This window comes from Ceratotherium simum, chromosome 7 (assembly GCF_057802395.1).
Source record: "Ceratotherium simum simum isolate JZ-2026a chromosome 7, ASM5780239v1, whole genome shotgun sequence".
In the NCBI taxonomy this organism is placed as follows: domain Eukaryota; kingdom Metazoa; phylum Chordata; class Mammalia; order Perissodactyla; family Rhinocerotidae; genus Ceratotherium; species Ceratotherium simum.
In genome coordinates, this window is record NC_141906.1 from 31,699,253 (window position 1) to 31,720,615 (window position 21,363).

Sequence of the window (21,363 nt, forward strand, 5' to 3'; positions counted from 1 at the left end):
AGGCCTGAGTCAGGGCAATTGAGCCACCTCCCCCAGGAAGCCCTCCATGACCCGCCAGCCTTCCAGAGTGCCCTTCTCAGAGCTCCCAAGGCTGGAATATGCTGCCCCTCCTCGCACACTTCCAGGTATTGTTAGTTATCTCTTCTTCGGACTTTGCACAGCCCGTGTCCCTCCCTCTGCCAGCATGCAGCCCACACCCAGGCCGGGAGCTGAAGCTGCGCCCTTCTCACCGCTTGTGGATCTTCTCCTCCAGGTTCTCTGCGCAGAAGGCTTTGACTTCATAGTCCACGCCACAGGCCTATAGGGAAGGGGTCGCTGATCACAGGCCCTTGGAGAGGGCAGGGGCCCGAGAGCACGGCCAGCCCACCCTCTCATTTTACAAACGAGGATGCTGGATGGAGACACCAAGCTCCCGCAGCCCCAGCACCCCTGCGTCTGACCCGGAAGCCCTGTGCTCAGCCCCAGGGCTATGCTGCCTCCCTCTGTGGCTGCCTCCCCCATCTGACCTTCACACCACTGCTCCCCGGCTCCCCCAACACAGGACGTCCCCAAACCCCCTAACTGGGCTCCACTCCCCAGACTCCTGCCTTGTGTGGGTGGCCCTCCTCATCAAGGCAGCTGCCCGGAAATAACAGCAGGCGCCTCAGCAGCCCTGTTCTGGGAGCACCTCCTGGGTGCAGACCTTGCCCTGGTGTGTGGCTTCAGCGTCTCACTCGACTGTCTCAACAACAGGAGGCACGTCCTATTGTCCCCATTTCACAGATGAGGAAACTGGGGCTCAGAGATCTGGGGCCTGTGACACCAGTGGTGTCACTTCCCTCTGAGCCTCAGTTTCCCCACCCGTGAAATGGCAATGATTGCACCGCCATATGAGGTTGTGAGGCCCAGTGGTGGTCCAGAGAACACTTTGGTCCTGGTGCAGCCAACACTGAGGCCAGGGAGAGTGACACAGGAGAGCCTCTGAGCACAGAACCGAATGTGGGGCTGGGGAGACCTGATCTGCTGCCCTGTCTGAAGAGACTGCTTATCTGAGGCAGGATAGGCCTGGCCTAGACACAAAGAGGCTTCCACGGGGAGGGCTCCAGCACCGCCCAGAGAGAAAGCCAGGGGCCTGGAGACACAAGTGTCCCGCACCCAGAGAGATGCTCCCTTGGGAGTGACCTACCTTCCCGGTATCTTCAGGCCCTGGCTGCAGGGTCACAGAGCATGGGAGGTTTGGAGGGATCTGTTAGGAGGACAGACAGAATGAGCCACTGTCATGTTCACCACTGACCTCCCCGTGTCTCCCCCGACCCGCCACCTCCACACACATTCACCAGACCAGGGGCCCCCGAGGACAGGCCACGTCTCCTCCATCAGACCATGCCAAGCCATGGCCCACGCTGGGCCAGAGGCCCCTCCAGTAAAGACAAGGATTTGAGGGTTTTCTTTATGTAAAGATTTAGCCCGGCCCAGTTCTCAGAACCACAGTTGAAAAATGTCCTTCCATGCTGTCTAGTGTGGTAGGCAGAATAACAGCCTCCCAAAGATGTCCACGTCCTAATCCCCAACACCTGCCAACTGTTACCTTACAGGGCAAAAGGGACTTTACAGGCGTGATTAAGGATCTTGAGTGGGGGGATTATGCTGGATGGGCCCGATGTAATCACGGGAAGCAGGAAGTAGAAGAGTCAGTGTCAGAGTGAGGGGAGGGGAGAGAGACTCCGCTGGCCACGCTGGCTTTGAAGATGGGGGTAGGCTACGTGCCAAGGCCTGTGAGTGGTCTCTAGAAGGTGGAAAAGGCAAGGAAACAGATTATCTCCTAGAGTTTCTAGAAGGAATGCAGTCCTGCCAAGGCCTTCATTTTAGTCCAGTGAGACCCATTTTTGACGTCTGACCTCCAGAAGTTTAAGATAATCAATTTGTGTTTTAATTGGCAGGTTTCATTACTCCCAGGTTCGTAGTGGTTTGTTACAGCAGCCACAGGAAACCAACACATCCACAGTGGAGAGGATGACTCGGCTCCTCTCCTTCTCTAACCCTCGCCAAAAGCAAGAGGATTTCACTGAACCACAGTCTGAAAACAGGAAACTTTGTGTGTGTGTGTGAGGAAGATTGGCCCCGAGCTAACATCTGTTACCAATCCTCCTCTTTTTGCCGAGGAAGATTGTCCCTAAGCTAACATCTGTGCCCATCTTCCCCTACTTTATATGTGAGACGCCACCACAGCATGGCTTGATGAGTGGTGTGTAGATCCGCGCCTGGGATCTGAACCTGCGAACCCTGGGCCACCAAAGCGGAGTGTGCAAACGTAACCACTACGCCACCGGGCCGGCCCCATGACAGGAAATTTTTAAATCCAGAATCTTGGAGTCTGGGGATGGAAAGGTGGCAGCACAGGGACATCACTCCTTGCTGTCCCCAGTTTGTGGGCTGGGCCGGGGCCATGAACATGGTCTGAGGGAGGAGACAGCCTTGCAGTGACCCCGAGGGGGAGGAAGGCTTCCTTCTTTCTCTGCAGCCCCCCCACCCCCTTTCTCCCACCAATGACCTGGACTCAGGAGGGGTCGAGTAGCCCAGACGTAAGGGTAACACCCCGGCAGTGGCCAGAGAAGAGACACTTACCAGGCGGCCTAAGGGACAGTGCCCCCAGTCCCAGCATGCCCTGGGAAACGGGGTGACGGGGAGCTGCTGCCCCAGCTGCCCCCATGTGCCCGCCCAGAGGGCCTCCTAGAGGTGGCGCGTCTGGAATGGGGCCCCCGGGGCTGGTGGTCCCTGACCTCAAAGGTGAAGGGGTAGGCGTGCTCGCCCAGCTTCTTGATGAGGCGCTCCTGCAGCCGCGTCAGAGGCTTCTTGTCCTCGGGGGACGGCGGGAAGGACTGCACGTTGGCCACAAACAGGTCCTTGCGAAAGGTCAGGCCCAGGACATCCAGGTCCTCACGGCCATAGCGGAAGGCGCAGGTCAGTGTCACATAGACTGTGGGAGCAGGGGGCACTGAGGGGTGCCTGGGAGGGCAGCAGATGAGCCCCCCCAGAGCGCCAGCTGCAGCCCTGGGTCGGCCCAACTGGAGGCCACAGGTCTGTCCCAAAGCTCCCGGGGGGAGGGTGGCACTGCCCTTGGGATGGTGGGCTTGGGTACCTGGAGGAGCCACCCACACCTGGTCCCTGGGAGGAGGGGACAGCTGACTGCTGGGTCAGTTCAGTCCTTCTCCACCCCCAGCCCAGCCCAGGGGACGTGCAGAGGGAGGGGCACAGGAGATGCTCTGACAGGGTTGGTGGGGCTGGAGTAGGCGGGCAGGACAGGGGTGGGGCCTGGGGAAGGAGTACGGTTGGAGAGAGCAGAGGGAGGGGGAACAAGCGCTGGGTGGTGTCCGGAATGCCTGGGGTCTCCCAGCCCAACCCCCGCTCCTGTCTTCCTGCTGACCTTGGACCATCCCTCCACCTCCCTGGGAACCAACTTTCTCTTCTGTAAAATGAGACCCTAACTCCTGCCTGTTCGCATCCCCAGCCTTGGGACAGTCGTGATATACTGATGTGAAAGTGCTCACTCAGGGCATTGAAAATGTTCTCCCAGGCCGGAGGAGGCAAGGGCCCCTGCTCTGATGTTCGTTGGCACTGTCAAGGGAAGAACTGGTGGGAATGGGCAGGGAGAGGCAATAAGATTAGCCGATGTCCTGCCTGGGAGTCAGGGAGGCCCTGGGCTGGAGGTTGGTGAGGGAAGAGGAGGCCCCTTGACTAGCTGCGGGTGGGGCCCCAGTCTCACCTCTCCTCTCCTTGAGATACTCAGGATCCACCAGGACCACACCATCTGGAGAAGGACAGAGAGTGAACAGACCTTCCCGACTTGACCTCTCAAACTCCTGAGCCCCAAACACCAAGCCAAACCCAAACCCAACCATCTGTCCAAACACATCATGAGAGAAAGGAGAAGGCCAGCACCCAGGGGATGTTACCGCCCTTCCCCACCATCTCCCCCAGGCTGACCTTACAGACCCAGCTGGTGACTTTGGGAAGGTTCCTTAACTTCTCTGTTTTTTCCTCTGTTAGTAAGAATAATAACATGGATCCAAAACCCCTATGATCAGGTATACTTTGGAATTTAGAAGTTTTTTTGTGGTTTTTTTTTTTTTTTTTTTTTTTTTGGTGAGGAAGATCAGCCCTGAGCTAACATCCGTTGTCAATCCTCCTCTTTTTTGCTGAGGAAGATTGGCCCTGGGCTAACCTCTGTGCCCATCTTCCTCCACTTTATATGGGACGCCGTCACAGCACGGCTTGACAAGCGGTGCGTCGGTGCGCGCCCGGGATTCAAACCCGCGAGCCCCGGCCGCCGCAGCAGAGTGCGCGCACTTAACCGCTGCGCCACCGGGCCCTGGAATTTAGAAGTTTTAAATTGTAGAAAGGCCATATGGTACATCTTCCTTATATTCTGTGACACCCTCTGCAGGATCAAACCCATTCATACCTCGGCAGGGAAATGTGAATATTCTCACTAAGAGGCTAAATGAGGCATAAAGAGCCTCCTGTTGGTTCAGGTCAGGTTTTGCTACTAAATGAATTCTGCATCAAACTTAGGCACAATTTTAGGCTTTCAGAGCCTGCTGGATTTGGGATTTGCAGATCAGGGGTTGTGACCCTGTAGTTCCTCCCTCATAGGGCTCCTGTGAGGACTCAATGAGTTAACGCGTGTAGCGTTAGATGGTGCCTGGCACATGTGACACCATGGAGGACGTCCCAATGCCTGGCCTTGGGAGTGCAGAGTCCAGCCGGACACAAACGACCCAGAACCCCAGGAGGCCAGAAACACTGACTCAGGGGTCACCCCCTTGCTGACATCCCCAGTCTAACCCACTGCCCCCTCACCCCACACTGCCCCCCACAGCCGACCCCTCAAGGAATTTCAGAGGCCACACCTGGAAGTGAGTTCCCAGAGGACACCTGGTCCTATCCCAGTCCTGGGCAGGTCCAAGGACAGCTGGTCAGGGGAGTGCCCACCTGTCCCCAGAGCCTGCCGTGCATCGTCCCTCCTTTTACTGTGGGCGTTTCCTCTGCGCCTGGGCACCAGGGCTCCGTGGAAAACTCGGTGGAGAGGGCATCCCAGAGGGGGTACTCCCCCCAACCAGGGGTGTCAGGCGGGGCTCCCTGGGGGAGGGAAGCTGGAGCCGGGTCTTAAAGGGCAAGTAAGGGTGGTCAATTAGACGACCAAGGGACAGCGCTAGGCGGGCAGTGGGAGGAGCAGGGCTCCGCGGCTTGCGAGAGCAGACCCCAGAGCCAGTGGAGGAAGGGGGGCCAGGCCTGACCTTAAATGTCATCTGTGAGGCCGAGGGGCTTGGACTTGCCCCTGAGTTTGAAGGGGAACCACGGGGGATAGTTAAGCATCCGGAAGACATAATCCTCTCAGTGTCGTGATGGAGAAGTATTTCTCACGTGGGTCATTCGGTGAGGTGCGGACAGTGCCCAGCGCAGTGCCCAGCGCTCTCCGGGATCCCCAGGGCCGGGCACGCAGCAGGTGCTCAGTGAACCCCTGCTGCACAGCTCTCAGGGTGCCGCTGTGTGCTGGGGAGCCAGCTCCTCCCGCTCCTGCCCTCCCCCGGCCTCTGTGCCCCCCTGCTGCTGTCCCTAATAGGCCAGGTGGACAGCCGTGGCCTCAGCCGGCCCACTGGAAGTTGCACCGTGAAGCAGGCCACAGGCGAACACCGGGATGCTTCCTCACTGCCTCCAAGGGGCCCGCTCAGGGGGGAGATGCAAACGGCAGCAGGGACAGTGAGCTCGGAGCACAGCGAACAGAGTCCCCAGGCAGGGCAGGAGGAAAAGTGGGGTCGTCCTGCTCTGGGCAGGAAGGGAGCGGCCCGGCGGGGAGCTGACCTCTCCGCAGCCTCCCGGCCCTGCTCACATCCCACCCGCACGGGGACTCAGGGACCCCCCCAGGTCTCCTGCCCCAACTTCACAAAGGTCTTCCTCCCGGCGAGCTGAAGCCTGCCGCTGTGCTCTCGGCCCCCGCTTAGGTTCTGGAACAGCACGTCACTCCTGCCCTCCCGGACCCAGGACAGCCCCCAGGGATGTGATGACAGAGGCCACATTCTCTCTGACTTCCCCCAAGCAACACATTCCAGCTTCTTCACCTGGACTTGGCCTCAGGCAGTTTCCAGTGCCCATCCTCCCCACCGGCCACCTTCTCTGTTCATGTCCCTCTTTAAAAAACCATTTAACCTCTCTGGGTCTCACCGTCCCCACATGTAAAATAGGGATAACTCTGGGCCTCTCTCCTCCAACAGAAGAGGCAGAGGATTGAGGCTCTTCTAATGAGAGCTATGGTTCTCAGAATCCTAACCAGGGGTGATCGTGCGCCCCAAGGGGCACAATCTAAAAACATGTTTGATTGTCATATTGGGATGGGGGCACTCCTGGTGTCTACTGGGCAGAGGCCAGGGGTGCTGTTAAACATCCTATAACGCACAGGACAGCCCCCACCAGCAAAGAACTATCAACCCAAAGTGTCAAGAGTGCTGAGGCTCAGAAACCCTGAACTAGACTAAGACCTTGGAATGTGCCTTCAGCTGCAGCCCAGCCTCCGGCAAGACCCCCATCTCGGTGAGGACAGCCTCCATTTCACAAGCCCCAAGGTTTTCATTCCATCTCCCACCCTTTGCCATCTGGAGGCAGCAGAACAAAGGTGGAGCCAGGCTGCCCGGGTTTGAATCCAGGCTCCTCGACCTACTAGCTTTGTGACCTAGAGCAAGTCAGTCAACCTCTCTGGGCCTCCTTCTCCTCATCTGTGAAGCAGAGACAATAATAGTAGCTATCCCCAGTGCCTGGCACTTCATCAGCCTCACAGTAAGCGGTGGCTGCTGTCGTCGTCCTTATCCTCCTCATTCTCATCAGGACGCCTTCCCTGCTTCTCACCTCACCCCTCCACACAATTTCCTCTCACGTGGCCCTCTGTCGAAGGGGAAAGCAGCTGCTCGGTAAACGTTTGCTGACTGAAGCAGGAAGCCACTCACACCCCCTTCTTGGCACCCGGCTCCTCCAGAGACCTGAGGGCTGCTACTGGGAGTTTCAACACACCCGTCTCTGGAAGGGTCCTGGCCAGCCCCGTCTCCCCCCTCGCTTTCCTCCCTGGCCTCAGGGACTCACCCACAGGGTCCACGAGGTCGATGTGGTCCACAAAGTCCCGCTTTCCCAAATAGACGGTGAGCTGGGGAGGAGAGGCACAGGGACGTTAGCAGCTGTGGGCCTGGAGGACACCTCCCTGAAAAGCTGCAGGCCCCTGCCCTGGAGGACACCCTGGGAGCTGCCCCTGAAACCCCTAGACCCATCCTTAACCCTGATCGAAATCCTAACTGGACTTGGACCTGAGCTCCAGCCCTAATACTAAGAATAACAAACCTTACACAGTTTTGAAAGCACCTGTTCATCCCAAACCCCTATGAAGAAGTTATTGTTCCCATTTTACAGATGAAGACACTGAGGCCCGGAGAGAGCTTCACATTGAGCACCACTGAGGGTGGAGTAGCAGCAGCAAAGAAGCCCGCTGAGCAGGAGCACTGGGCACATCTCTGAGAAACCCAGAGGGGGGCCAGGGGGGCCGAGAGTTGCGGGTGCTCTGAACACTGAGCTCTGTCTCTCCGTTGCTCCTTGTCCCTGTGCAGCTGGCAGGGACCCACTCAGAGCAGGACTTGTTTTCCAAGGCAGTGAGGAACTGGGAGCCGGTGCCCCACTTAAGAGCCGGCATTCAGAGAAGAACTCCTGAGCCAGAATCCAGAGTCATCCAAGATGCTTCCTGCTCCTCCACAATCCCTAAATCCCAATGAGTCTCCCGCCATCATATTTCTCAATCCACCCCCCCGCAACAACCACTCTCGCCTGGACTATACACCAGCAGCCCCCCACCCCCCATGGTCAGCTGTCTGCAGCCTCATGCACTCTGGGCCATTCTCCCCTCCTTAGCCAGACTGGTCATCCTAAAATGCAAATCTAATGATGCTACTCTGGTCTGAAAAACCTTTAATGGTTCCTCAGTGCCCAGAGGTAAGATGACAAATGGGTTTCATTCCAAATGCCAATTCTGATCAATTGGTAGGGGCTGCCTGGGGCTGTGGGCTGAGAAGGAATCTAGGATGGATCTTGGCTCAGCAGGAAAGCGTGAACTGTGACTGGTGACGTCTGCAGTGGGCACAGAAGGGAGACGTGGCAGCACACGTGGCGCTATCTGCCAGCCCAGGCCAGGAGTCCACGCACCTAAGCCCAGCCCCGAGACTCCCCAGGACCCAGCCCTGCAGCCTCCCCGCTCAGCTCCGGCTCCCTCTGCCTCCCTGTTGGCACTCAGATGCAACTGCTGTGATCCCCACACTCCTTACGATTTATGTGCATGCCTAGAACTAGGCTTTCACCCCGCCTTGCCTGGAAATGCATCCCTCCTAGGGGAGGCCACCCCTGACCACCCAGGCTGGGTCCCGCAGCCCCGGGCATCCCTTTATCTCACACCTGCCCCTTTACATTGAAATGATCAGTTTCTGTGTCGGCCTCCTGCCTCCGGCTGTGAGTGGCACAGGCTGTGCCTTATCTATCTCGGTACAGCCTACCCCAGTCCCCACGGGCTCGGCCCGACCTGACATGGAATGATGATGTTGGTATATCTATCTGCTAAACTGAAAGGAAGCGGGATGGAGCCTGGGGCCTGTGGGAAGAAGGCAGGCAGGACAGGCCCTGGGAGCTGCCCCGATAACAGGCGCCCCCAGGGTCCAGTAAAGGCTGCAGGGGCATCTCCCACCAGGGAATCAGGCCCCCTGAGGCCCCTGGCACTTACTCTAATTATTGCCCTCACACTGAAGTCTCTCTATGATAGGCCCCATCTCCTCACACCAGAGCGAGGACACCTTAAAGTCCAAGGGAGTCGTACTGCCCCCTCAGACAGAAAGCTTCCTGAGGGCCCCTCCCCTGTGGTTGAGAGCTGGGGCTCCCCTGCAGACGGGGCTGTGCAGGGTCCCGCAAGGTCAGGAGAGATGCCCAAGACAGGACGAGTCTGGGGTCAGGGAGGAGCCGGGGGGCTGTTGATGGAGACTCACCTTTCCATTGGGGCTCGCCTTCTTGAACACCCTGCAGAGAGAAAGAGGGAAGGCCAGGGTTAGCACATCTCGCCCAGGGGAAGGCTCCTGCGGGCCATCCCTCTGCAGGACCGAGGACAAGGGGCCCAGAGTGACTTTCAGGCACCAACCAAGCGTTGAGAGCAGCAACAGTGCCGGCATAATCAGATATCACCATCTTCACCGCTGCCCCCACCCAAGCCGCACTGTCGCCATTATAGGTCTCCTGGGCTCCGGCCACGGCCCCTCAGTCTGTTCTTCCCAGCAGGTGGAGAGAGGCTGTCAGGATGTCAGTCGTACTCCGCCACCCAAACTCCTCCTGGCTGGCGCAGGGAAAAGCCCGGAGTGCCTGTAAGGTCTGGAGGTTGCCCTGCCTCCTTTCCCTCCCGCATCACCTCCCACTGTTCTCCCTCACTCCTCCAGCCACATGGCAGCTTGCTGGGGTTCCTCCAACACACCAGGTCGGTTCCTGCCTCAGGGCCTTTGCTTGAGCAGTCCCTCCCCAACAGCTCTGCTTGCCAGCCCCCCCCACCCTTACATGATGGGGCCTCGCCCTGTGCCTACTCCCCACTCCCACTCCTGCCCTCGCTCCACTTTTCCTTTTCCCACAGTGCCCACCACTGTCTAACCTACTACATGAGGGGCTTGCTGACCACATTCACGCCTATCCACTGCTAACGTGTCAGCTCTGAGGGCAGGGATCCTGTCTTTTTCATTCACTGACGTGTCCCAAGCCCTAGAAGGGCACACCTAGTGGGTGTTTAACAAAGACGTGTTAATGAATGGTAGGGAGCAAGCACTCAATAAATATTAGTTGAGCGAGTGAATGAATGAATGAGTGAAGGAATCAACTGAGAAACTGAGGCCCAGGAAAGGGAAGGAATTGCCCGTGGCCACAGCAGAGCACTGGACATGGGGTCAGGCAGAGGCATGGTCCCCACTCCCGCCAAGCGCTCCCTGCCTTCCAGAGCACAGTGCAGCCTCCCCCAGCTGGGTGTGGGAGCCTGAGACCCCCTCACCTAGCGCCCATCATCTAGCCCCAGAATTGCTCAGGGTAATGTTGGGAGGGAGAGAAGAAAAGCGAAAGACAGCGACAGAGACCCTGAGGATAAGAGAAGGTGTTAGAGGAGGGAGGGAAGGGAGGAGAGGACAGGGATGCAGGCCCTGGAGGTGTGACAACAGATGAAAAAACAAACAAACAAACAACAAGAGAGGGTGAGGGAGATGCAGCAGACAGAGCGATGGAGCAGGCCCACACGTAGCTGAGAGGAATCCACGCAGCCCAAATCCTTCCCAGGAGCAGGAGGTCCAGCAGGCGTCCAGGGCAAGGCAAGGTGAGGCCACAGTGTCACAGTGACAGCCGCTCCTCCAAGGAGGCGAGCGGGTGGTGGCTCTGTGCTGCCTCCATAGCCCACCCCCGCCCACACCACCCCCTTATTTATGGGGCCCAAAGGACCACGGATGGGTCTGAGCTTGGCTTGCAAAGAAGGGCCTGGCACTGCCCTCCCCAACCTCCCCTAGGAGTTCTGGGCTTCTCTCCTCCTCATAAATATTTATCAGTGTTCGCAGTGTGAAGATGCCACAGTCGGCTGGGGTGTAATAATTGCGAAAGTGAGAAAAAATACAGATCACACAGTTTGAATCAGCAGCTCCCCCGCTAGGGCTGGGCCTACAGAGGAGACCAGAAAAGTGGCACAGGCCACAGGGACCCCAGCTGCTTCCAGAAGCGTCAGTCTACCCTTGGGAGGCCTGGGTCTGAGGGAGAGGAGAGGACACAAATGCCTGAGGGGAGTCAGGGAGAGCCATTCCAGTGATCCTTGAGGGGGACACAGGAGGGGGCCAGGGCCAGGCTGGGAGGAGTGATAATCAAGGAAGGAGGGCGGGAGGTAAGAAGGACCCAGCATTTGCTGAGTGCCTATTTAATTACTCTCCCAACAGCACTGTGGAGTGGGCATTATAACCCCCACTTTATAGATAATGAACCTGAGGTTCAGCGAGATGTAGTAATTTGCCCAGGAACACAGCAAACAGAGGCTAAGTCGGGATTCAGACCCAATTTTTTCTGTCTGCCTCCAGAGGCTGGGTCTTTATATCCGATCCTGCTGCTGTCCTAAAGCAGGTGTTTTTATCAACATCAGGATAACAGAAAAGAGGGGAAATGAGGACAGGAGAGGGGAGGGGAGGAGGAAGAAATGAAAGGGCGGCTAAGGGGTGAGAAGGAGAGGAGGGTGACAAGGGGCAGGAAGCATGGCCAGCCGTGGGGAACATCCTGTCGCTAACTCCACCAGCCCCCAGGGCCACCTCCTCAGGAAGCCAGGATGCTGATGGCTTCCTCAAACAACCAGAGCAGCTGCCCAGGCCGCTGAGAGCGTGTTCCGCCCTAGTCAGGTCTCTAAGTGTGTTTCCCAGAACGTTGCTGATGCTTCAACAATCCCATGTCACAGATGAGGAAACTGAGGCTCAGAGAGGGAAACTGTGGCTGCCTGTCTCCAGAGCCCATGTGGTTTCCACTCTGTCGCACAGCCAAGCCCTCCCTGAAGCAAGTCCACTGGCTTCCTGACCCCAGCGCTGTCAGACAAAAGGCACCTGGGGGGTGCTTCCGGTTCCCCGGCCCCCTACATGTGCAGTGCCACACAGATAGCCTCTGCCTGTTCACTTTGAGGAGCAAGCACAAACATGCAAGACTGTGGTCAAAGCCAAGCTTCCAGACTGTGGGACGGTGCGGTTGGTTCACCCCAGAGTCCCATCTATGCCCCACGAGCCTGATCCTCAGAGCCAAAGCTGGGCCCCATAAGGGAAATACCGGTGGCATTCTAGCTGATGAAGGCTCACCAGAGAGATGGAAGAAGCCCACCAAGGGTAGCTCAAGAAAGGGAGGAGGGGATATGACAAGGAGGCAAAAATCTCACGGGAAGGATGCGCAGGCAGGACGCACGGGGGCTGGAGCCAGGAACGGGGAAGCCATCAGCCTCTCAGGTGGTTGCTGTCCCTCTCCACCTCTCCCTCAGGGGCTGCATGTCTTCCCGGCTGCACGGCTCTCTATGCGGCTGCTCCATTGTCTCTGTGGACCAACTCCCTCTGCTTACTCAGTGCTTTTCCACTCCTCCATCATCTTGGCTTCATGTGGCTCTCACTCCGACCTTGTTTCCACTCTGCCTCTCACTCAGCTCCCCACTGTTAACTGGCCGAATGGCCCAATTCCAAATCCCAGGAGAGGAATTTGATTGGCCAGCTTTGGTCAGGTGCCCCATGCCTGGACCAATCAGCTATGCCTCGGAGGTGTCATGTGGTCCACGAGGCATGGGCAGAAGAGGGTCTGTAAAGCAGTGTTTTTCAAACCAGGGGTTATAACCCATTAGTTGATAATGAAGTCAACTTCAAGAATTGCCACCAGCACTTTGTTCTTGTTGTTGTTTGCAATAGAATAGAAGATATAAGCATGAGGTGCAGATGGCAAGGGTATGGTAGATATTACGATATTTACCAATATTCTATTCTCCTCCAAGGCTGGACATATGAGTGGATCAAATTTCTCCAGTCCTATGAAGTTAGACATACCTATGTGGCTCGCTCTGGCCAACGAAATATGAATAGAAGTGCCACATGTCACTTCCAGGCAGAAGCATTTAAGGGCTGGTGCATGATTCCCTAGGCCCTTTGTATTAGTTTTCTATGGAGGCTATAACAAATGATCACAAACTTGGTGGCTTAAAACAACATAAACTTATTATCTTGCAATTCTGCAGTTCAGAAGTTCAAAATATACCTCACTAGGTTAAAATCAAGATGTTGGCTGGGCTATACTCCTTTCTGGAGGCTCTGGGGCAAATCTGTTTCCTTGCCCTCTCCAGCTTCTAGAGGCCACTCACATTCCTTGTCTCATAGCCTCTTCCTCCATCTTCAAAGCCAGCAACAGCAGGTTGAGTTCTTATCACATTGCATCACTCTGACCTCCTCTTCTGCCTCCCTCTCCACTTTTAAAGACCCTTCAGGATACATTCAGCTGCCTATTTTAAGATCAACTGATTAGCAACCTTAATTCCATCTGCAACTGTAATTCCCTTTTGCCATGTAATATAATGTATTCAAAGGTTCCAAGGGTTAGGAGGCAGACATCTTTGGGGGGCCATTCTTCCAACTACCACACCCTCTTTCCTCTGCCACCGAAACCAGCAAAGATCGGGATGGGGAAGCCTCCAGCAACCTGAATCCCAGGGCTCTCCTGCTAGGTGATAGACATGTAGCATGAGAGAGAAAGAAAGCTCTCAAGCCACTAAGATTTGGGGGTTGTTTGTTAGTGCAGCAGACCAGCTTCTCCTGCCTGATACAAAAAGTAAGTATTATTTAGTGAAAATTTTGTTTCAGGTGAAATGAGTTACAATGTAAAATAAATGTCATGCTGCAAATTTTTAAATGTTTAAAATCCACTGTTCTAGAAAAGGAAACCCTCATGCACTGTTGGCAGGAATGCAAACTGGTACAGCCACTATGGAAAACTGTATGGAGATTTCTCAAAAAATTAAAAATTGAAATACCATGTGACCTAGCTATTCCACTACTGGGTATTTATACAAAGACCTTGAAATCAACAATTCAAAGAGGCTTATGCACCCCTGTGTTCATTGCAGCATTATTCACCATAGCCAAGACTTGGAAGCAACACAAGTGCCCATCGACTGATGAACGGATAAAGAAGATGTGGTATATATACACTGGAATACTACTCAGCCATAAAAAAAAGACAAAATCATCCCATGTGCAACAACATAGATGGAACTTAAGAGTATTATGTTAAGTGAGATAAGCCAGACAGAGAAAGACAACCATCATATGATTTCACTCATGTGTGGAAGATAAACAAATACATGGACAAAGAGAACAGATTAATGGTTACCACCGGGTAAGGGGGTTGGCGGGAGGGCATAAGGGGTAAAGGGGCACATATATACGGTGACTGACAAATAATAATGTACAACTGAAATTTCACAATGTTATAAACCATTATGACATCAATAAAAAATAAATAAAAAAATAAAGAGGTGAGATATTAAAAAAAAAATCCACTGTTCTAGAGAAACATGCCTAAAATAAACATGCTCTATCAGTGTCTGTGCAGCCTGTTGGATCCTGTGTTCTGATTCCACTCCATCAGGTGCCAGGTGGGCTGGCAGGTCAGCTCTCCATGAACCAGAATGTTGGCTTCTCTAGTGAGCCCATTCCCCACCTGCAGCATGGGCTACCTGTTGGTCAACTTTGACATTAATATTCTGCTGCTCTTCTGGGAGCCGCCAGTCCTCCCAATGTTCATTTGTGCCTGTAGAAGGTGGTCTGCACCATAAGGGACCCAGAACAAAGTACCTTCCAAGACAGATCCCCAACAACCAAGAGTTTATAATTCTGTATAGTACAGCCAAACAATGGAATAGTACATAGGATTGAAATTATGCTTGCATCTTTCGTAACACAGGGAAATGCCCATGACAGAATATTAAGCAGAATAATTCAGGAATCAAAACAGTATATTTGGCATGAACTCAACTTTATACTCAATAAATACCCAAAAGAAAGAATGAGAAGACTTAGCACTAAGATGGCAATACTCCTCAAATTGATCTATGGCTTCAATGAAATTCTCACCAAAATCCCAGCTGAATTTTTTGCAGAAATTGACAGGCTGATCCCAAAAGTCACATGGAAACACAAAGTACCCAGAATAGCCAAAACAATCTCAAAAAAACAGAACAAAGTTGGAGGACTCAGACTTTCCAAATTCAAAACTTACTACAAAGCTATAGTAATCAAGACTGCCATGTGATACTGGCATAAAGACAGACATATAGATCAATGGAACAGAATTGAGAGTCCAGAAATAAATGAATATATTTACGGTCAATTGACTTTTGAGAAGGGAGCCAAGAGAAGTCAATGGGGATAAAACAGTCTTTTCAACAAATGATGCTTGGACAACTGGATATCCACATGCAGAAGAATGAAGTTGCACCCCCTACCTCACACCATATACAAAAATTAACTCAAAATCGATCAAAGATCTAAATGTAAGAGCTACAACTATAAAACTCTTAGAAGAAAACATAAGTATACATTGACATGATCTTGGATAAGGCAATGGTTTCTTAGCTATGACACCGAAAACACAGGCAACTAAAGAAAAAAGTAGATAAACTGGACTTCATCAAAATTAAAAACTTTGGAGCTTCAAAGGTCACTGTCAAGAAAGTGAAAAAACAACCCACAGAATGGAAAAAATATTTTCAAATATTTGAAAATATTTGAAGAGGGCCTAGTACCCAGGATATATAAAGACCCTATTATGATTCAACAATAAATAGGCAAATAACTCAATTAAAAATGGACAATGGATTTGAATAGACATTTCTCCAAAGAAGATCTACAAGTGACCAATAAGCACATGAAAAGATGTTCAACATCATTAGTCACTGGGGAAATGCAAAATAAAGCCACAAGGAGATACTTCACACTCACTAGGATGGCTATGGTCAAAAAAGACAATAACAAGTGTTGCCAAGGATGTGGAGAAACAGGAACCCTCATACCTTGCCAGTGGGAAGGTAAAGCAGTGCAGTCACTTGGGAAAACGGTTTGATAGTTCCTCCAAAAGTTAAATATAGAGTTAACATATGACCCAGCAATTCCATTCCTAGGCGTATATCCAAGAGAACTGAAAATGATGTCCACACAAAAACTTGTACAGAACTGCTCATAGCAGCATTACTCATAACAGTCATAAAAAGTGAAAAAAAACCCAAATGTCTATCAACTGATGAATGTGTTTTTTCAAATGTGGCATATTCATACCATGGAATATTACTCAGCTGTAAAAAGGGACGAAGTACTGATTCATGTTACAACATGGATGAACCTTGAAAACATTATGCTAAGTGAAAGAAGCCAGACACAAAAGACTATATATTGTTTGATTCCATTTACATGAAATATCCAGAATAGGCAACTACAGAGAGACAGAAAGTAGATTAGTGGTTGCTAGGGGCTGGTGGGAGAGGGAAATAGGAAGTGATTGCCAATGGGTAGGAGTTTCTTTATGGGGTGATGAAAATGTTCTGGAATTAGATAGTGGTGATGGTTATACAACTGTGTGAATATACTAAAAACCACTAAATTTTACACTAAAACTGAATATTATGGTATATAAATTATATCTCGATTTTTAAAAATAAACTAAAAACAAAGCAAAAAAATAAATGAAAGGAAAGGAACTGTGCCTAACTGTTAACGGGGGTTGAAAGAGACTCCATCCACCCACCTACTCACTTCTTTATAGCTCTTATTTTTCCGTGTTGTACAATGAGCATAAATTACTTTCTAAAGATGCCAGGGCTTCCCTAACAAGATACAGTGAAAAGCGAGTCTGGGAAAAAATATTGTAAGTGAAGTAGAGAAAATATAGATCCTACGACTCTGAATCCTTTGATATTAGAGTCTCTGGTTCTGCCATTTACAATCCAGAGCCCACATCTCTCAGATTCCTCAGATCCCTCCCCAGGCCTGCCGTGTCAGCTACTAGACCTGTGGTGCTGTGTCTTCTGCTCAGCTATCTCTTCCTCCAGGGAGCCTTCCCTGATTCCCCCTAAATCTGGATTAGATGCCCCCCAATGCCCACACCCAGTGTGTCCCTAGTCACAGCATTTATCACACTTCATAATCGTCTGTTTACTCACCCTCTGCTTCACTCATATAACTTACATGAGAGTGGAAATGTTATTTGTGTTATTGACTCTGGGTCCCTGGGGCATAGCATGGTGCCTGGGCCACAGTAGGTGCTCAATAAATAAACACAGGTGGAATGCGGTTGAATGAATGCTCTGAGAGAATTAGTCAAGAGTGAGGATGGATGAAGTTTAAAAAGATGGTGATGATGATCCTTTTCCCTGGGTGAGTGGACTCCAGGGATTTCTTCCATATACTTCTCTTTGGCTGTCAGGATCAACGGGCATTGGGCTAGAAAATGCTTCATAGGGGGAGGGTCCCAGCCGCCATCAGGATGAGCCAGGAATACAACAGATACATCCAAAGCTCAGCTTTGACCAATGACTCTCCTATTTATCATTCACTTACCCATTAAACAGTCACACAGCCCTACCACTGCCAGGCTCTAGGGGCACTAAGATGAACAATTCCTGGTCCCTGCTGACAAACGACCATGGCATAGCTGAGTTACAGAAACCCACCAAGCATGATGACCACCGTGCATTAAGTTCTCCCTATGAGCCAGGTGCTAAGAACTTCACACCTGTTAAGATATTATATTTTTCCATCTAAATATTCCCATTTTTCAAAGGAGGAACCAAAGACTCAGAGACCCTAAATAACTTATCCAAAGTCACAAAGCCAGCATCAGAAAACCCATACAGAAGAGAAACTCCATGAATGGGCCACCCATGGGAAATCATTTAGAGAAAACGCGTCTTACTCCACACCAGAAAACTCATCCTGGAGACTATCCATGAACGCAGATTCACTACCAGTGAACTGAGAGAGCAGTGGTAGCAATTCCTTCCTTTGCGAGCATCAGAAAATTCACATTAGAGAAAAATGCTATGAAAACAGCGAACGTGGGAAGTTCTTCAGATATTAATCTCAGTCAACATCAGAAAACTCATCCAGGAGAGAAACCAGGTGCCAGTTACTGCTCTAAGTGTGTCATAAATATTAACTCATTTGCTCCTCCAACAACATAAAGGAGGTTCTACTATCATCTCCTTGTCACAGATGAGGATACTGAGGCACAGAGAGTCTAAGTAATTTGCCCAAGGTCACACAGCTAGTAAGGGCAGAGCTAGACTCTGGAGCCCAGGCAGTGTGGCTCCAGAGATCACACTTTTAACTGCTCACAATACTACCTTATAGGCGGGATTGTGTGGTTCTGCCTGGAGAGTCAGGGAAGGCTTCAAGGGAGGAGGTGGCAATGAGGGAAATCTTGAAGAACACACAGAGGCACAGAAGAGGTGACAGCATGGCAGGTGGAGGCCTGGAGAGGGCCACTGAATCCAGTGGGCGCTTGGGAGATAGTGGGCAGCCTGGTGGGGCTGAAGTGTGTCCCGAGTGCCTAGGAGGAGCACCAGGGAGGAGGAGGGGCCAGAGAAGGGTCCATTCATGGTCCAGATAGTCACGGAGCACCGCCACATGCCAGCCCTGGACTAGGTCTGCAGGGTCTTAAAAGGCCAGGCTGAGGAACTCGGACCAGATCCAGGAGGCAATGAGAGCCATGGGCACTTGGAGGGAGGGACAATGGCTGGCCAGGACTCTATTTTGGACACAGAGATGCCCCTAGCCCCAGAACTCTCCCCTACCCCTGCCCTGACAGCAGTCATGGCTCAGCTGGGCAGGGTGGGGACCAGGCAAGGGGGCATTCACTCTCGGAACAGCCGCCCTACATTCTGACCCACTTTCCTAGGTGTGAGAACAGCCATCAGGGAGCAGGAAGGCGTGAGAAGCAGGTGGCGGTGGCGGCAAAGAGGTTTCTAGGGCCCTTGTCACACTCCCTGGTAGCAGAGTTATTTGTGTACAGGTTTGTCTGCTCTGCCAGAACTGCACGGCCCTGCCTGTGTCAGAACACTGCCTGCCTGTTTACCCACCATGAGCGCACCTGCCTCTCAGGACATCCCGGGGGGGAAGGAGGTAGGAAGACAGGAAACATCACCCCCATTTCACAGATCTGGGGAGCCTGAGGGATCACAGTGCAACCTGCTTTACTTCCCAGATGAAGACACCAAAGCCCAGGGGAGAGAAGAATCTTGCCCGGGACTGGGAAACTCAGGCCCAGAGAGACTCGCTGGTGTGCCCGGAGTCAGACGGGGAGGAGAGCCCCAGGCTTCTGGCGCCCCGTCACATCCCTGCTCAAAATGCCACATGGCTCCCTTGGGCCTCCGCAAGGCTCGCTGGGCACAGGGTGGTATCTGATAGGCCCAAGGGGCCAGGGAGTGGTGGATGGAGGGTCTGGCTTCTAGGCAGACAGCAATTCCTCCAGCCTCCTGCCACGAGTTCACGTGTTCACTTTTCTGGCCACCGTCCATATTGGTGAAGATTTTCAGGGGGCGGTGCAGAGGGAGGAAGAAGGGGAGACACCAGGTGGCCATGGACAGAGGGGAGAGTTTCTTAAAGGTGCATGGCCCATTTTCTGGTCACGCTTCATGAAACTGGAGATCTGAAAATCAAAGGCTAATAAAAATTTCACCCAACAGGCTGGCAGCTGGAGCCCAAAGAGCCCACAGACTGCACCTGAATGCTCTCCAGCCTTCTCGAGAGTCAAGAGGCAGGAAAGGAAGGGTGCTGGCAGAGGAAACAGCGCACACACTGAAACAAGCTGACCCTGCCGGAGTGTGTGTGACCTCGGGCGAGTTTCATATTCTTTCTGAGGCATACTTTCTCTTGTCTGGAAAATGGGGGCGATATCTACCCCGTAGCTAAAGGTATATACAAAGCCTTGGTACCTAGTAGGGAATGACAAAGGGGAGCTGACATTGTTGGTACTATAATTATTATTTTTATTATCCTCATTCCCCTGGCCAATACTCTGCCCTCCCTTCCAGTGCCCGGGGAGGGTTCTTGCCCAAATGTCCCTCAGGTGAGAAGGCTTTGAGGGTGAGAGGAGATGGTTATGTTACCCCGGCTGGGGACAGGGAAGTTTTTTTATGTTTTTGCTGAGGAAGATCCGCCCTGAGCCAACATCTGTGCCAATCCTCCTCTATTTTGTATGTGGGATGCCGCCACAGCATGGCCACTGACGAGTGGTGTAGGTCTGTGCCTGGGATCCAAACCCAGGCTTCCGAAGCAGAGCGTGACAAACTTAACCACTAGGCCACGGGGCCGGCCCCAACAAGGAAGTGTTTTTAGTTGTCTCTCTCCTTCCCAGTCTTGGATGGAAAATAACAAGTTATGATATTCTCTTCCCAGTTTTAGACCGTCACATTCCAGAAATCTCCAGGGACATGCCCTGCTATTCCCTCTCACTGTACTAGCCTTTCCATCAATTCTCCCAACTGCAGTCCTTCCATCCTTCCCAACGTCACCTCTTCCAAGAAGCCCTCCCTGACTGTGTCGGCTTAAAGTGCCCCTACTCTCTGATCCCCCATGGGACTTGGCTGGCTCCTCCTCCCTCCCTACTTTCCTTCTTCTCTCTTTCCATCCATCTTTCCTACTTCCCTTTTTTCTTTTCTTCCTTTTATTTTTCCAATGTCTGCACCTGGCACTGTTCTTACCTCCAGGAGAAACAGGCCCCTGTACCTGTCCCCAGGACACCTACACTCTGGAGCAGGGACACAGATGCTCCACAAATAAACAAACCCTCCCTCCCAAGCACAGCGGGAGGGCAGAATGAGATGAGTACAATGTGCCCAGCTCAGCTCCAGGCACACAACAGCCACTCCACACACACTCACCTCTCCCTCACTTCCTCCATCCTGTCCCCATGTCCCTTCAGCACCCACACGGGGCCGTACCTCTCTGCTCCTCTGTGGACGGCCACGGAACTGAAACACGACAAACCAGAGAGCAGGAACCACCTCTTCCTTCAGTCATTCATTTTCCTTGGTACATAATTGGTGCTTAATAAATAGTTTGAATGAATGAATAAATTTATAAATGAGAGCCAAACTCTGTGCTTAAAACTGGGGAAAAATAGGACCCGGGCCCAGTGCTGGCAAATCAGAGGTGGGCAGCCTCGCCACCAGGATGAGACAGGGCGTGTGCGGCCTCAGCAGGAGCCTGTTACATACAGGGTGGTCCCAGACACACGGCAGCCTGTGACTGTCCAGCAGGAAGACTGTATTTAAAGTTTTATTGGTTGGGTTTTTTTTTTTTTGCCAATTGGCACACACAAACTTTTAGGGAAACGAAATAACATATTACATTAAAATGAGATATTAATTCAGAAACATTCCTTTTTCCCTAACCTCACATTTCATGAAACATCAGAACAGATCAGTATGGTGGCGCATCTCCAACTCTGTGTCAACCACTCAGGGGGCCAATCAGGGGCTGAGAGCCTTCTGTGGTCAGGGGCTGTGTCCAGAATGAAAGCTATGGGCTAAGGTGGTGGCTCTTTCCTGAGAAAGAATTTTGGGGAGAAAACCCCATGGCTTATATTTAGCCAGATACGGCACCCATGATGTGCTTGCTGGAGCTGGCTTGTACAGGCTCACGAAAGCCAACTGTCACGTTTGTAGGAATTTTATGAGCTAGTTGTTAAACACAGCCATTGTCGATGGCTCTCTACTGAGATGAGTTTGCCCCCCAGGGGACATTT

The 21,363-nt window shown here is 52.4% G+C and overlaps 1 protein-coding gene across 4 annotated transcripts in view; it reads right to left on the minus strand.

Moving 5' to 3' along the window:
• The window catches only part of ARRB1 (arrestin beta 1), an 80,524-nt gene that overhangs the window by 20,672 nt on the left and 38,489 nt on the right, over positions 1-21,363 (minus strand). For 2 of the 4 annotated variants that reach the window (XM_004434003.3, XM_014790331.2), the window contains exons 1-7: positions 11,969-12,139; positions 9,042-9,072; positions 7,111-7,171; positions 3,743-3,787; positions 2,760-2,956; positions 1,166-1,225; positions 231-298 (exon numbers count right to left, since the gene is read on the minus strand). In XM_004434003.3, coding sequence (XP_004434060.1) covers positions 231-298; positions 1,166-1,225; positions 2,760-2,956; positions 3,743-3,787; positions 7,111-7,171; positions 9,042-9,072; positions 11,969-12,024 — 518 coding nt within the window. In that variant the 5' untranslated portion in view covers positions 12,025-12,139. Of the gene's footprint in view, positions 1-230; positions 299-1,165; positions 1,226-2,759; positions 2,957-3,742; positions 3,788-7,110; positions 7,172-9,041; positions 9,073-11,968; positions 12,140-21,363 lie in introns of those variants that run through there. The other 2 variants (XM_004434004.3, XM_087433459.1) reach the window with 2 other exon arrangements.